Here is a 13563-nt window from a genome sequence, read left to right as displayed (position 1 = left end):
CTGATGTGCACCTCCTGTCAGTCATCCTTAGCCTGTGCTCAGTTTTCTTGATAAAGGAATCTGCAGCAGCATGTCCCAGAGGTCTTAGCTGGATGAGTCCAGTGATAGGCAGCTCACTCTCCAGCTCAGCCTAGATTTCTAAACAGCACGGGTGGTTAATTAACTTACTTGGTATGAATAGACATATCAAGCACCCATGTGCATAGCCTGGCACTGTGTCTGAAGTGAGGATTAGGTAAGATGTTTGTAAAGATGAGATAAAATATTACTGTCACTGTGCTTAAAGGAATTATCTCATGGAGAGATTGACATGTGAAATAATAACACAGGAGTTAACCAAGGTGACAAGGAGGTGGGTGTGGCACGTGGAACTAGCTGGATTCAGAGCCCTCTTGGGTTTGGTCACAGAGGTAAAGAACCATCAAGATTTTCAGAAAAACATGTGTGAAATTGTCATATTTATACAAAACCAAGAAACAGAGGTGATCAAGCTTGGATTTTCAAAGATTTTCTCCCTCTGGTTGTTAGATCATGAACACATGATTTGTCATAGTTTTGGTTTCAGAAGTAATATTAAGTACCATGCCGTTTAATATTCTGTTAAACTGATGGCATGCTGAAAAAATGGAATCTGAATATAATATTCAACTAAATACAGAATTTGTAAATTATCTATAGGCATTTTTCCCAAGTATATACTTACATTGTCCTTTTACTTTTCTACTCTTGTAGTTGATATTTCTAATAACTTTTATTAGTAATACTATATAGGAGAACAGGACAAGTATGTTTCTCTAAAGTAAACAGTGAAATAATATTAAATAATCATCTTAAAAGTAAATGAAATGAGGCCCTGCATGCATTATGCTTCTGGAATTTCAGCTTTCCTCATTATTATAATTATTCTTAGCTTGGTATAGATCCATAAAATAAAAGATTTTAAATCAGAAAAGGTTCATTACCTATTGTTGAAAGAAGAATTAAGCAGATAACATTTTAATGACTTGGAAGACAGCAGTGCTTTGTGCTTTAATAGATTTCTTTTCCAAGATCTGTAAAGTATCATTTATTCTCAAAAATTAATTGCTGACACACACAAAACAATCTCTTACAGAGATAGCAAGCATTTTACTCGTCTTCTGATATATATAAGCCCTTCCCTTTCTGGAAAATCCTTTTTTCATGATTTGTTTGGCTGAATTAACATCAGCTATTTACTGAACCTGGACTCTGTACTGGCATTGTGCTGGGCGCTTGAAAGCTTGTATTATTTCCAACCCTCGCAAGCAGTCTGTATTTCTGATGTGGAAACTGGAGCTCAGAGAGATCGTCCTTAACAAGGTCATACTGCTGTTCAGTGACAGAACCAGGATTGGAAATTTGTCTCTAACCCAAAAGCCTGTCTTCTTTTCATAGCACTAGACTGTCTCTCGCTGTAATTTAAAGTTATTCGATCAGGGGAATTAAGTCAACTAATCCTCTGGACTCATCTCATATTTATTTCTCACATCCAAACTGCATCCAAAAATGACAGAATATATTTTCTTTCTAATGCTCTTTAAGCACCAGTCAACCCACTGACAGGGCTGTGTCATTTTCCATGATCATCTATCAAAGTCAATTCCTGATCAATTTAAGAGTTAAATATTGTTAAAAGTCAGAAAATATAACAAGACTATATATAAGTTCCTTTCAAGTGTTGTAACCTCTGAGAGCTAAAGCAATAGAATAAGTCTTAAAGGAGTAGATCCTTTCTTGACAATATAAAAGTGTAAAACTTCTGTACAACAAAAAATAACCAAAACAGAATTGTAAATAATAGGTTAGAATGTTCATGATAACGAAAATCAGGGTTAAGATTTCAGTTATACAGAGAATCCTTCACATGTGAAAGAGTAGAAAGCTGTTATAACTCTCCTAAATGAGTGAATGATTGATTCTTCCCAAAACAAACAAACAAAAAAACGATAGGAAATTTATGGATAAATTCGTTCTTGCAGATAAACAAAGTCAAATTAAAGCAACCTTGAGGTACCATTATCTGTCTCCTAAATTAGCAAATGATTTTTTTCTTATCAAAACATTAACACCTAAAGCTGAGAAGTTCATGACATGACACATGCTTTCCTGCACTCTCACCGCTGTAAGCTGACACAGTTGACATCGTTGCGTGGTTGTACTTACATTCACATTTAGAGCCAAAAGAATGTTTCAGATACTTTGCCTGATATATCAATTTGCTCATATTACCCTACCAAAGTGCCACAGACTAAGTGACTTAAACAAGAGAACTGTATCTTCCCACAGTTTTGGAGACCAGAAGTCTGATATCAAGGTGTGAACAGGGTTGGTTTCTTCCAAAGCCTCTCTCCTTGGCATGTCGATGGCCCTCCTGTCACTCTGTCCTCACGTGGTTGACCCTTGCTTCATGTGCATGTCCTGTCATCTCTTCTTAGGAGGACCCGGGTTATATTGGAGTCCATCCTAACAACCTCATTTTACCTTAATTGCCTCTTTAAAGTCCCTCTCTGTAAATACAGTCACCTTGTGAGGTACTGGGGGTAAGGGCTTCGACATATGAATGTGTGCAGGGACACATGTCAGTCCGTAGCATTCCAGTAATACCTCACCTGGTAACTTATCCTATGCAGATCATTTTGATGAAGAAGAAAGTGTGTGCATAAAAATCATTCATGGTAGTGTTTCAGGACTATCAAACAATTTAAAATGGCTGAAATGTTTATAGAAGTAAAATAACTTATACAACTATTTTGCAGCCATTAAAATTTTTAAGACTAAAAACTATGTAAAAACAGTTACAAAATTCTTAGCATATAATGAGAAAAGTGGAATACAAATATCATATGATTAACTGTGGGGAAAAAATCTATGCACATGGACAGTACTCGAGAGGAAATGAGGGTGATATAATTCTCTTGTGTTGGCCCAGATATGGATGACATACAAATACTGTCATACAGCCTGAAGAGTTAGACCTCAGATGTCCTGGGAGCATGGAGGAAGAAGGAATCGGCTTGGCCAAGAGAGTTACAGAAAATGTTAGCAAGAAGATGGCATGTCTTTTTCCAATTATTTCCACTTTTTTCTTTTTATTTCAAAAAGAAAAAGTAGGTTAGAATGAATAATGGGTGATCAGAGAGTTCCAGGCTTCTGTGGTTGATAGTACTAGAGTTTTAGTACGTTTTGTACAAATTTTAGTTAAAAACAAGAAAAAAAGACAGCTTGAGGTTTAACAAATTCACCTAACAACTCAGCAGTGTGGTGCAAATATCACAGTGCCGTAGAGTGCTTTGGGACGCTTGGCTGTGCTGATGGGTGATTCAGTCTGGCCTTGGCACCCTGACACAGGGGCCTGGTATGTGGCAAGGAACATCTTGGCTGTCTGTGACCTGTTCATTCTCTGAACCTCAGACTTTGCTTTAAAGTGTACCTGTTGGAATGGGTTGTTACAAAGGCCATCTCTTTCTTTATTGTTTTGTTCTCTATTTTGTTCCCAAATAGGCACAGAAAGCTTATCAATGCAGTGTTTTCCTTGCAGCTGACAAGTAGGGAGTGTTCTCTGGCCATTCTGTGTTTCTTACAAAGCCAGGCCCAGGTAGAGTGTCAGGGAGAGGAAATAAGATAAAGTCACCCACTCTGTTTTTCCAGCACTTGATTTTACTGGAAGCCAAACCCAAAATTCCTCCCAGCCTTTCCCTACTCACTGCCCAAGCTCAGTGTAGGTCAGCAAACCCAGACCCTTATATTTCTTTAGGGAGCCTCAGAGCGGGCCAGGGTCAAGGGGAAGCACAAATTTATTTCCGTGTCTTTAGCCTTAGGCGTTCTCAGCCAAGACAGCAAGCAGCAGGCTTTTGGAGAGAAGACAGCGTGCCCTGCCCTTCCACACCTCTTACCCTCCATGCCAGGTTGTGAGCAGCTTCTGAAAAGCTGAGTATATCCAGCCAGAAACACAGGAAGGATTTGGGTTGCACTGGATAGAAACAGAAACTATGAAGGGAATGAGAGGAACAGTGGCCGCAGGCGTTAACAGAACCCGTCTCTTCCTCAGGCTGGGAGAATCCATCACTCCCTCTCTAGGAGTCTGTCAGCCTCCCAGAGGGAGGGTTAGTGAGTGAACTGGAAGAATAATAAAGGTGTCTTAGCCTAGAAAACGTATTCAGGGCAACAAAGAAAGTATTGCCCTGCAGTATTGAGATTCTGAGCCTTTTATCTGTGTATCTTATCAAACATGTGCCTGCAGCATCCTGGCACACACTCTGTTCTCTCCTGCAGGGTTAGGTCAGGGGATTCTTTGTTTTGAAGGATTTACCAAGATAACACATAAAGTAACTCAGATGCCCTGTGTGTGTGCACACATTAGCACATGCATGCATGTGGGAGGAGGAAGCCACATAGACTAAAAGAATGTGAGCTTTGGAGTTATTCATTCACTTGGGTATTCATTCATTCCAAATCTGGCTCAGCTCCTAGCATGTGGCCACCCATTCTGGACATGGCGTTACAGGGGTAAACAGAAGAGACAAGACCTCAGCTTCATAGGAACTCGTGTTCCTATGAAGGGGAATAAACAAGTCAACTAGTCCGAGACGCGGGCTTCCAGGCCACTCTGCCATGTAGCAACTGGGTGACACCTGACCTCACTGAACCTGCCTCTGTCAGAGGAGGCGAGAACTGTCTTGAAGGGATGTCTGAAAACTTAAAGGGCCTCTCAGGGTTCTGGCACAAAGAAACTGTGCTGCTGAGGAAGGAGCTTTGTGGGGTTGAGATCTTGTTTGCTAGGCATGGAGAGACAGGGAGAGAAGAGGGATGAGAATAAGACATTCAGAACTCATAGGTAGCCCCAGCGAGAAGTCAGAGCTCTGTGCCCCTTCCAGCACAAAAGCAAGTCCTTTGAACCAGTGGTTTTTTCTGTCTTCTAGTTCCTAAAAACAAAAACAAAGACAAATGGACTTCAGTCTAAGTGTCTTTTGGGTCAAAGGTGGGCTGTGTAAGTGTTTGTGAAATGAGAGGCCAGAGAAAAGACGCTGAGAGTTTGCAGAGAGCTTCTTCTGTTCTAGAGTCTAGTTTTATTCTGTCTCTTTGCGAGATAGGGTCTTTACTGTGTACTTTTGCAGTTTACAAAAATGTGACAAAGTTTAATAATGTAGGTTCACTCAGCCATTTAACAAATGTTAATGAAATGGGGTGCTGAAATAGAAAAATGATAAAACTTCTGTACCCTCAAGAATTTCCCAAATTACTACAAATTTCATGCAAATGACTATCATGCTGGCTGGGCACGGTGGCTCATGTCTGTTATCCCAGCATTTTGGGAGACTGAGGTGGGTGGATAACCTGAGGTCAGGAGTTCGAGACCAGCCTGACTAACATGGTGAACACCTGTCTCTAATAAATACAAAAAATTAGCCAGGCAGGGTGGCATGCATCTATAACCCCAGCAACTTGGGAGGCTGAGGCAGGAGAAATCGCTTGAACCAGGGAGGCGGAGGTTGCAGTGAGTTAGGATTGCACCACTGCACTCTAGCCTGGGGAACAAGAATGAAACTTTGTCTAAATAAATAAATAAATAAAAATCCAGCTTGGGCAACAAGAGTGAAACTCCATCTCAAAAAATAAGTAAACTTACTGTCACACAACCTGAAAAGGCGTATCTCAGGGCTGTTGAGAGTTTGGAGGAAGGAGGAATCCCTGGCTGTACTCCAAGCATTGTCCAAGAGAGTTAAAGAAAATGTCAGCAAGAAGATGGCACTGGAGCTGATATTCACATTGGGTTTTGAATGACTCCTGTAGGTGGTGGGAAAGATTCATGCTGTCTGCTAGTGGACAGGAGCTTTTATTCTCCATACTTCTCTTGCTTTAATTCTTGTAGTCAGTAGACACAGTTGACCTTCACATCTTCAGTAGCCTTTCTTCCTTGTCACAGAACATGCCGGAAGAGTGCATCGTGTACAATGGCATAATATAGGTGGTCTAAACATTTGTTAACTGCCTTTGACATTACTTCTGAGAGTTCTTCAATTCAAATTAGTAAAAGTACACAATAACATTAAGAAAAGTCTGTCAGGGATCTGCTTTATGATACCCCAATGTAAGTGAGAAGCTCCGAATTTTGGTGATGTGATCAGTGTGGACTTGATTCTTTACAAAAATATTGAAAATAATACATGTATTTGGAAGACAAGCCCAGGGAGAAGGATAGTGAATATGCAAACCGAAAGAATCTGTGAAACCATTTTTTCAAAGGTGAGGTTAGTACTGAGCTTCCTAGGGGCTTGAGCAAGAACACCTTAAAACCACACCGTTGGTGATCTTATCTGTACCAGTGGGCTCGAGGGACATACTCTTTACTTAGTGGAGTACAAAACAGGTTCTCTTGTTCGGAAAAACAATTTTTTGTCATGTGTATTTATATTAAAGAAAGATGAGGAGTTAAAGAATGTAGATCACGGTCAAAGTACAAACGAAACAGTAAATGTGATTGTTAAGAGCATGGGCTTTGAATTCAGGACTGACCCAAATTTACGATCTGGCTCTACAACACTGGCTACGATGTTAAGCAAAGTTCTCACCCCTCAGTTTCCTTGCTGTCAACTGGGAGGTAAAAGTGCCGGTCCTGGGGTTGAGTCAGAAGGCCTCGGTGAAGCAATGCTTGTCCAATATCTGGAAGCTGCAGCGATTATTCCAGTGGGGTTCTTGGCACGGGGTTGTGTCTTATGTTAAGAGGAGCCCACATCTGTCATCCCAGTCTGTGACCTAACATGCTTTTAAACACAGGCCACGGCATGAATGATGATGAAGGCAGCCCAGTGGAGAGTGAGGGGTCCGATGGGGAGGCAGGCAAAGCAGACACCCCCTCATGCTGTGCCTGTCTTATTTCTTAAAGGTGAATGATTCCAACTGTGACCAAGAACTTCTTTCCCTGCTCCTGGATGCCAAGCTACTGGTGAAGTGCGTCTCCACTCCCTTCTATCCATGTATTGTTGACCACCTCTTGGCCGGCCTCCAGCAAGGGCGCTGGGATGCGGAGGAGCTGGGCAGACACCTGCGGGAGGCCGGCCACGAAGCCGAAGCCGGGTCGCTCCTTCTGGCCGTGAGGGGGACTCACCGGGCCTTGAGAACTTTCAGCACGGCCCTCCGTGCATCGCAGCACTGGGTGTGAGGGCCACCTGTGGCCCTGCTCTTTGGCCGGAAGAGCATCTGCAGTTGAATGCTGTTCCCAGAAGCAACATGTGTACCTGCCGATAGTTCTCCGTGGTTCCAGCAAATTGCAAATAAAACTGTATGGAAACGATGAGCAAGCTGCCGCTTTTTAAAACTTTTTTTTCTTTCTTGTACTGACTGGTGAACATACTTTCTTACTGACTGAGAAACTCTTCCCTACCCACCTTCCTTTTATTTCGACCGCCTTTTCTGGAGAGAATTAGTTAATAATGTGTCCACTACTGTGGTTCAGCAGTTGGATGTGGTGGTGGATGGGGCGGCGTTAGAGAGGGAGTGAGAGACTCTGACTGGTGCAGGGACAGGCGCCTCAGGCGGAGGGAGCACGGACCTGGAGTCAAGTCTCAGATTAGTTAAATGAACCTGGGCAAATTCTTCCACCTCTTTGAACCTCATTCTATTATGTATAAAAATAAGGGTGGTGGTATTTTCTCATAACGTTGATGAATATTATGCGAGGTTATGTGTGTGAGGCTCTATCAGACACACATAGGAGCTGAAGAAATACTAACTCTCTCTCCTGCTGACTGGTGTCACAGTATATGAATTATGACCTTAAGGACACAGCCAGATGATCATGACCAATACATGATAGCTGCTGTCTGATTAGAGGCCGTCACAACTTATGACGTCAACATGTTCAGGTTGACACATTTCATGTCCGTAAACCTACATAGACAGGCAGGTGGAGTAACAGAGCCAGCATGCACAGTTAACACAGGTGGGATTGGCATCTTAGGGTTCACTGATTTGCATACAGCCAATCATAGCTAAGGTGTGAATGGTAAACACCCTTAGGAAAACCTCCCACACAAGGGGCATTACATGTGATGGAGGATAAGGGTCCCAAGGCAGAGCTTGCTGGCGTCTGCTGCCACCACAGAGGTATGTGCTTGATGGTGGAGGCTCTAGACTTCACACGCCTGAGACTCATACCCAATCCAAGCCGCAGCAGCAGCCAGGGGGAGAGCATCCATACCTACACGGTGACTAGGGGGTGGTTGGAGGCATCCGTCTACACTAAGCCATGCTGGTCTTTTACCTCTGCCCCACAGAAATAATTTGGAGAGAAGGAGAGTGGCTGTGTATTCATAGGAAGTTTTAGTCTAGGCAGATGAGATGATACTACATCATTGTTACAGGGAATCATTTGCACAAGTTTAAGTCATGTGAAAAGGCTACGTCTAATCAATTTCTGTATTGCTCTGTCAAAGCTAGCATCTCTGATCAATTTCTGCATGGTTCTGTCAAAGCCAGCAGGCTGAATGTAACAGGGCTCCGTAGGGGGTCTTTAGTATGTGGTGTATTGGCAGCCTCATCTCCACACCTCCCCCTGCCCACCCCACTCCCACCAGTGCCCTGCACACAGCTGGTTGGGTTTCCCATCTATTTAAGAATAACGCTGCTTCACCTTACAGTTTATCATCACCATCATCATCGGCTTCACTCATTTCCACTCGTCTAGGTGTAGCTGCGGAGTCCTGATGAAAGTTTTGGTCATTTTGGAGGAGACTTACTGTGTAATTGCTCACTCCCCTGACCTCCCATTGAGTTTCTTGCCCAATTCAGTAGCACCTAGAATTTGCGAATGGCTTACACAAGCCTCTGACATACTTCACAGGAAAGGGGAAGCCATATTTCTCCCAAATTGGGTAACGCCCATCTAGACAGACCAACGAGGCCAAAAAAAAAGCCTCCTGGAACTCTAATGGCACCACCTATGTCCTATGGTGTTGATCAAGCCACTCCCAGGAAGCATGCCTACTAGTAATGGGTTTTCCCTAACCTTGCAGCCAGCCTGCATCATTTCAGGTGAATGAAAACATCGAGTGAGCAGTATTCAGAGATAACAGTCTGTTTTTAACAGAATCCTTTCCAAGACCTTTCTCTGCAAATCACACTATTCGAGGTCTCAGAAGTCAGTTAGTATGACACCCTGACTTTATGGATTAGTACACTCAGGCTTATAGGGCTGAAGTAACTGGTGCAAAGGACAGCAGAGGACTGTGGAGCTCCACACTCTACTCCTGCACCCCGCAATGCTTATGAGGAAGGGGTTCCCTCCTAGAAACTCCGTGGCTTTGGCTCATGTCCTCGTTTACTAGAAACCAAATTTAAAATGTTTTCGGCAGTTTCTATTGGGGTCGGGGAGTAGGAGGAAGAGAAAAAGCAGGAGCAAAAAATAAAGAATTCACTCAAGAATCACACCAATTGGAAAAATATTCTAGAATGCTCAGTTCCTCTTTGTGGTGGTATTTAGAGTGTTAACCATAAATGTCAGATGAAGGAGTAAAATGATATGTTGTCTTTCTTACAGTTAAAGGTTCCTGTTATCCAAGACCTCTCTCTTTGAAAACAAATCAGAATAAGCAAGGACTGCTCTGGCCCTCACTCACACTCACCGGACGTGGCCCCCAGGGTGAGCCAGTGCAGGGGGAGAGCCCCTGGGGTCAGATCCCTGAGGTGTGAAAACTGAGGCTTCTCTCTCTGAGCCTGTTTTCTCACCCATCACTAGGGCTAATAATGCTGAAGTTACTAATCGATAAGTAATTTTCTCAAGGTCACAAAGCTAGCAAGTAATGGAACCACAGTGCAAACCCATGTATGTAACCCTTGGCCCAATGCTGTGTTCATTTAAGTCACTAAAGCACTTCGAGGTCCCTCTGCTGAGGAACCTGGTGGACATCCTGGACAGCATTTGAATGGCACACTCTGCTCTATGTCCCATCTCCCTCTTCTGTTCAGGGACTGATAATATGGCAGAAGGAGACCATGAAATGTCCTGTGACCTTTTCTAATTGCAGCTGCTGTCCCTGCCTTCCCAAAGGTGGGGTACAATCCACCTTCACTCTGTTGAAGAGTTTTAATACTGGGCCACTGGCTCATGCTTCTATTCCCAACACTTTGGGAGGCCAAGGAGGGCAGATCACTTGAGGCCTGGAGTTTAAGACCAGTCAGGCCAACATGGCAAAACCCTGTTTCTCCTAAAAATACAAAACTTGGCCAGGCGTGGTGGCGCAAACCTGTAATCTCAGCTATTCTGGATTCTGAGGCACAAAAATCACTTGAACCAGGGAGGCAGAGGTTGCAGTGAGCTGAGATCGCACCACTGTGCTCCAGTCTGGACAACAGTGAGACTCTGTCTCAAAAAAAAAAAAAATTGTAATACTGAAATGCGTGAACTCCCCTGTTTCTCACAGAATAATACGTAGGGCCCTTCATCCAAACCTTCCCTCATATCCCAGATTTTCCAGAAGGTGTATGCAGATTTAACCACTATTAACATTCTCCATAGACAATGATTATTATGGCATCACTTAGCTTACGAAAATACAGTTGAGTCAGAGACTTAGAAAGGGTTAATATTCACGTTGAAAGCCATCTGGACCGTGGTTATGTCATGACTGCTTATCAGAATCACCTGGGGAACATTTAACCCAGATTGAAGCCCGAGTCCCTGAGTCCCTCACCCCTCCTCACAGTCTGACCAAGCAAGTCAGAATATCTAGGGGTAGTCCCCAAGAGTTACTGAACCACAGCCAGTCAGGAGAGCAGAGTTTGTGTCTGGTTTCTTCTCTCTTGTTAGCCACGTCTCTGCCCACTTTCCTTTCACTCAGAAGCACACAGGGAAAATGAAAAGGATGATTCCTGGCTCAGAGCTGTGAGCAACGTGCAACACCAAAGCTCTCCGGCTTGCAGTGGTAGTCTCAAGGACTCTCCCTGCCAGACCCACTCTGGAAAGGCCTGCTGGGAAACGGGGATAGTGGACTTGACTTGGGAAGGGATGGATCTGTCAGCTCCCAATTATCTTTGCCCTGTTCTCACACACGAGAGTGTGCAGGAGCTGGCTTTAAAAACAAGGGATCCAGTTTTTAAAAGAAATGAGAAGTCCCATTGCTTCCCTAACCTGGAGCTAAATTTGGATCTGCAGTCGAGGTCGCCTTCCCAGTCTGGGCAGCTCCCTGGGTCTGAATAGCCGCCACCCTGTGGCACGGGATACATTGTTTTCCCTGCATGTTGAAAACTGGGTCTTACCGTTTTGGAAAAAAAACTCATTATGATAAATGTAGCAAGAGAGCATTCAAATGCAGGTTTGGCCTATTCTTTGGAGAGAGACTGCATTTTTCTCCAGTTAGCTGCAAATGCAGCAGCTCAGTAGTCTAATTTAGCCCCAACAGCTGGGAATTCAGTATTTCTTCTTAATATCTTGAAGCTCATTGTAAACTTAAGATGGCTGGTACAACGAGAAAATAGGCAAATGGACTAATGGGTGTTCCAGGGTTGAAAGGAAGAAAAGGAGGCTTCTTGTTTGAATACTCATACTGTGGGGTATGGTAGCAGCAGTAGATACGAGAAGAAAGGTTTGGTTTCCTTTTGGTCTAATGAATCCAGAGTTCTTAGACTTGAGACTACCACTGCAAACTGGGGAGCTTTGGTGTTGCAAGCTGCTCACAGCTGTGAGCCAGGAATCATCCACATCATCCACATCAAACTGTTGCTAGGAAAATGAAAAATAACTCTGATGCTGGTGTTAGACTACTGGAGTGTGAGTTTCTCCTCCCCAGTGGCTGTCAGAGTTCTAGAAGGTTGCCTCCAGGCACAAGGCAAAGATTTCCAACACCAGCCTTCAGCAATGGCCAGGGGATGAGGGAGCTAGGATATGTGGTTCAGATGATCTGGGATGTTCTGAAGCTGGCGGGTATCCTGATGCTTCACTAGTGAAAGGGAAACAGCCAGACTGGAATTTCTACTCTGCCATGGCTAACTCTTAGGCAGATGGAATTCGTGTTGTCTTGACAAACAATGCATCTGTTGCAGAGGCAGGACTGTTTGGAAGAAAACACTGGATTGGAGTCGGGGATCTGGGTTTGAGAACTGGCCTGGCTAATGTATGACTTTAAGCAGCTTCATTTGGCTTTCTCTGTATCTGCCCGTATCTCTCTACTGTTGTTAGGCTCAAGCAACAGTAGGGGGCGCTTCCTCCAGTGTCAGGAGGAGGGAACCTGAGGATAGTGGAGGAGAGGACACTGGGGGAAGGTAGACTCCAGGCACCATCTGCACGTGGTATGGTCAGGAAGCAGACTCTAAAATCCTAAGGCGACATCCCGAGTCTCCCTCTTGTGCTCTGTTTACCTTTCTTTGGACACTTGAATTTTCAAGGACTCCCTGCTATGCCTGAGCTGCTTAAGAGATCAGGATCCTTAGAATTCTGTCTTTTTGCGAGGACAACAGCTACTTGGTTTACAAAGCAGGAGACTTAGGTGGATCTTCCAATGCCTGAGAAAAGCTGTCCTGGCTGAGTGGAACTCAGGCCACTGCAAGTTCCCCCATCAGGACACAGAGCTGCGGGCCAGGCACAGGTGTGGAAGCCACGCTGTAGCCAGGGCAGAAGTGCCCTACACACTCAGCCCACTCCTCCCTTGGAAAAAGGATGACCTTTCTCTTCCAGACACTTGCAGTCCCCTGAGCAGCCCTTATCGTTTAGCTTTCTCCACGCCTCGCTTGCTGCCTTCACCTCTCTGCCCAGGTTAGCCCTCTTATTTACAACTTACTTTCTCCCAGGAGACAGGAAAAGGCATCCTCCTGATGTTTGGTAAATTTGATAGTAGCTCATTTTTTTTTTTTTTTACAGCTCCTTTGCTTTAACCAGAAAGCATTTTGCTCTTTGCTAGTACTAGCAATAAGATAAGGTGCACTATACTGAGCTCCTGCATGTGTACAGTCTCTCATAGACTTTAGCAGTTTGCCACACACCATCCAGCAAGGGAAACAGATAGCAGCCCCTACTTATATATGAGAAAACCAACTGAGAGGGGTTAATAAACTTGCTTAAGGTCTCCCTAAGAGTGAGAGTCAGGATTTGAACTCACATCATTCTGACTCCAAAACCCAATTTCTGCACAACTCCATACTCCTTGAGAATTCTGGCTTTCTTAGACGATGCTAATAGTCTTCATGACCATAAAGGTCATAAAGGATTGACCACAGCCAGAGACTCAGCATCAAGCTATCTCCTTGTATAGAACGGATAAGCCACCCACATGTGGATTGTCCACTGCCAGGATCTGTTAGGCAAAAGAGTTCTCTGAACCCTTTCGTGTTACCTTCTTATTAAAATAGAACTTTTATCATCCTCATCCTGACAAAGGACGTCTCTGTTTAGAAAAAGACTTCCTTATCCTAGGTGACTGTGTCACACAGTTGGTAGAATTTCCAGTTTCCCCCATACTTCATATCTGAGCTCAATCTATGTGCCATGATTTAATCCTTGCAAACTCTCCCTGGACGGAAAATGGGAAGAGATTGGTCAATGAGGGATTCCCT

General features: G+C 43.9%; 1 protein-coding gene across 3 annotated transcripts in view; it reads left to right on the top strand.

The window, feature by feature from the left end:
* Positions 1-13563, top strand: part of NBAS (NBAS subunit of NRZ tethering complex) — a 420713-nt gene that overhangs the window by 370913 nt on the left and 36237 nt on the right. For 2 of the 3 annotated variants that reach the window (XM_003935214.4, XM_074394217.1), the window contains one exon: positions 6905-7312. The exons of the other annotated variant lie outside the window; for it this stretch is intronic. In XM_003935214.4, the coding sequence (XP_003935263.3) occupies positions 6905-7180 (276 nt within the window). In that variant the 3' untranslated portion in view covers positions 7181-7312. Of the gene's footprint in view, positions 1-6904; positions 7313-13563 lie in introns of those variants that run through there. 3 annotated transcript variants of the gene reach the window in all.

This window comes from Saimiri boliviensis, chromosome 1, assembly GCF_048565385.1.
Source record: "Saimiri boliviensis isolate mSaiBol1 chromosome 1, mSaiBol1.pri, whole genome shotgun sequence".
NCBI lineage: Eukaryota > Metazoa > Chordata > Mammalia > Primates > Cebidae > Saimiri > Saimiri boliviensis.
Note: the sequence above shows the minus strand (reverse complement) of the source record. Positions and strands in the feature narration are given on the sequence as shown.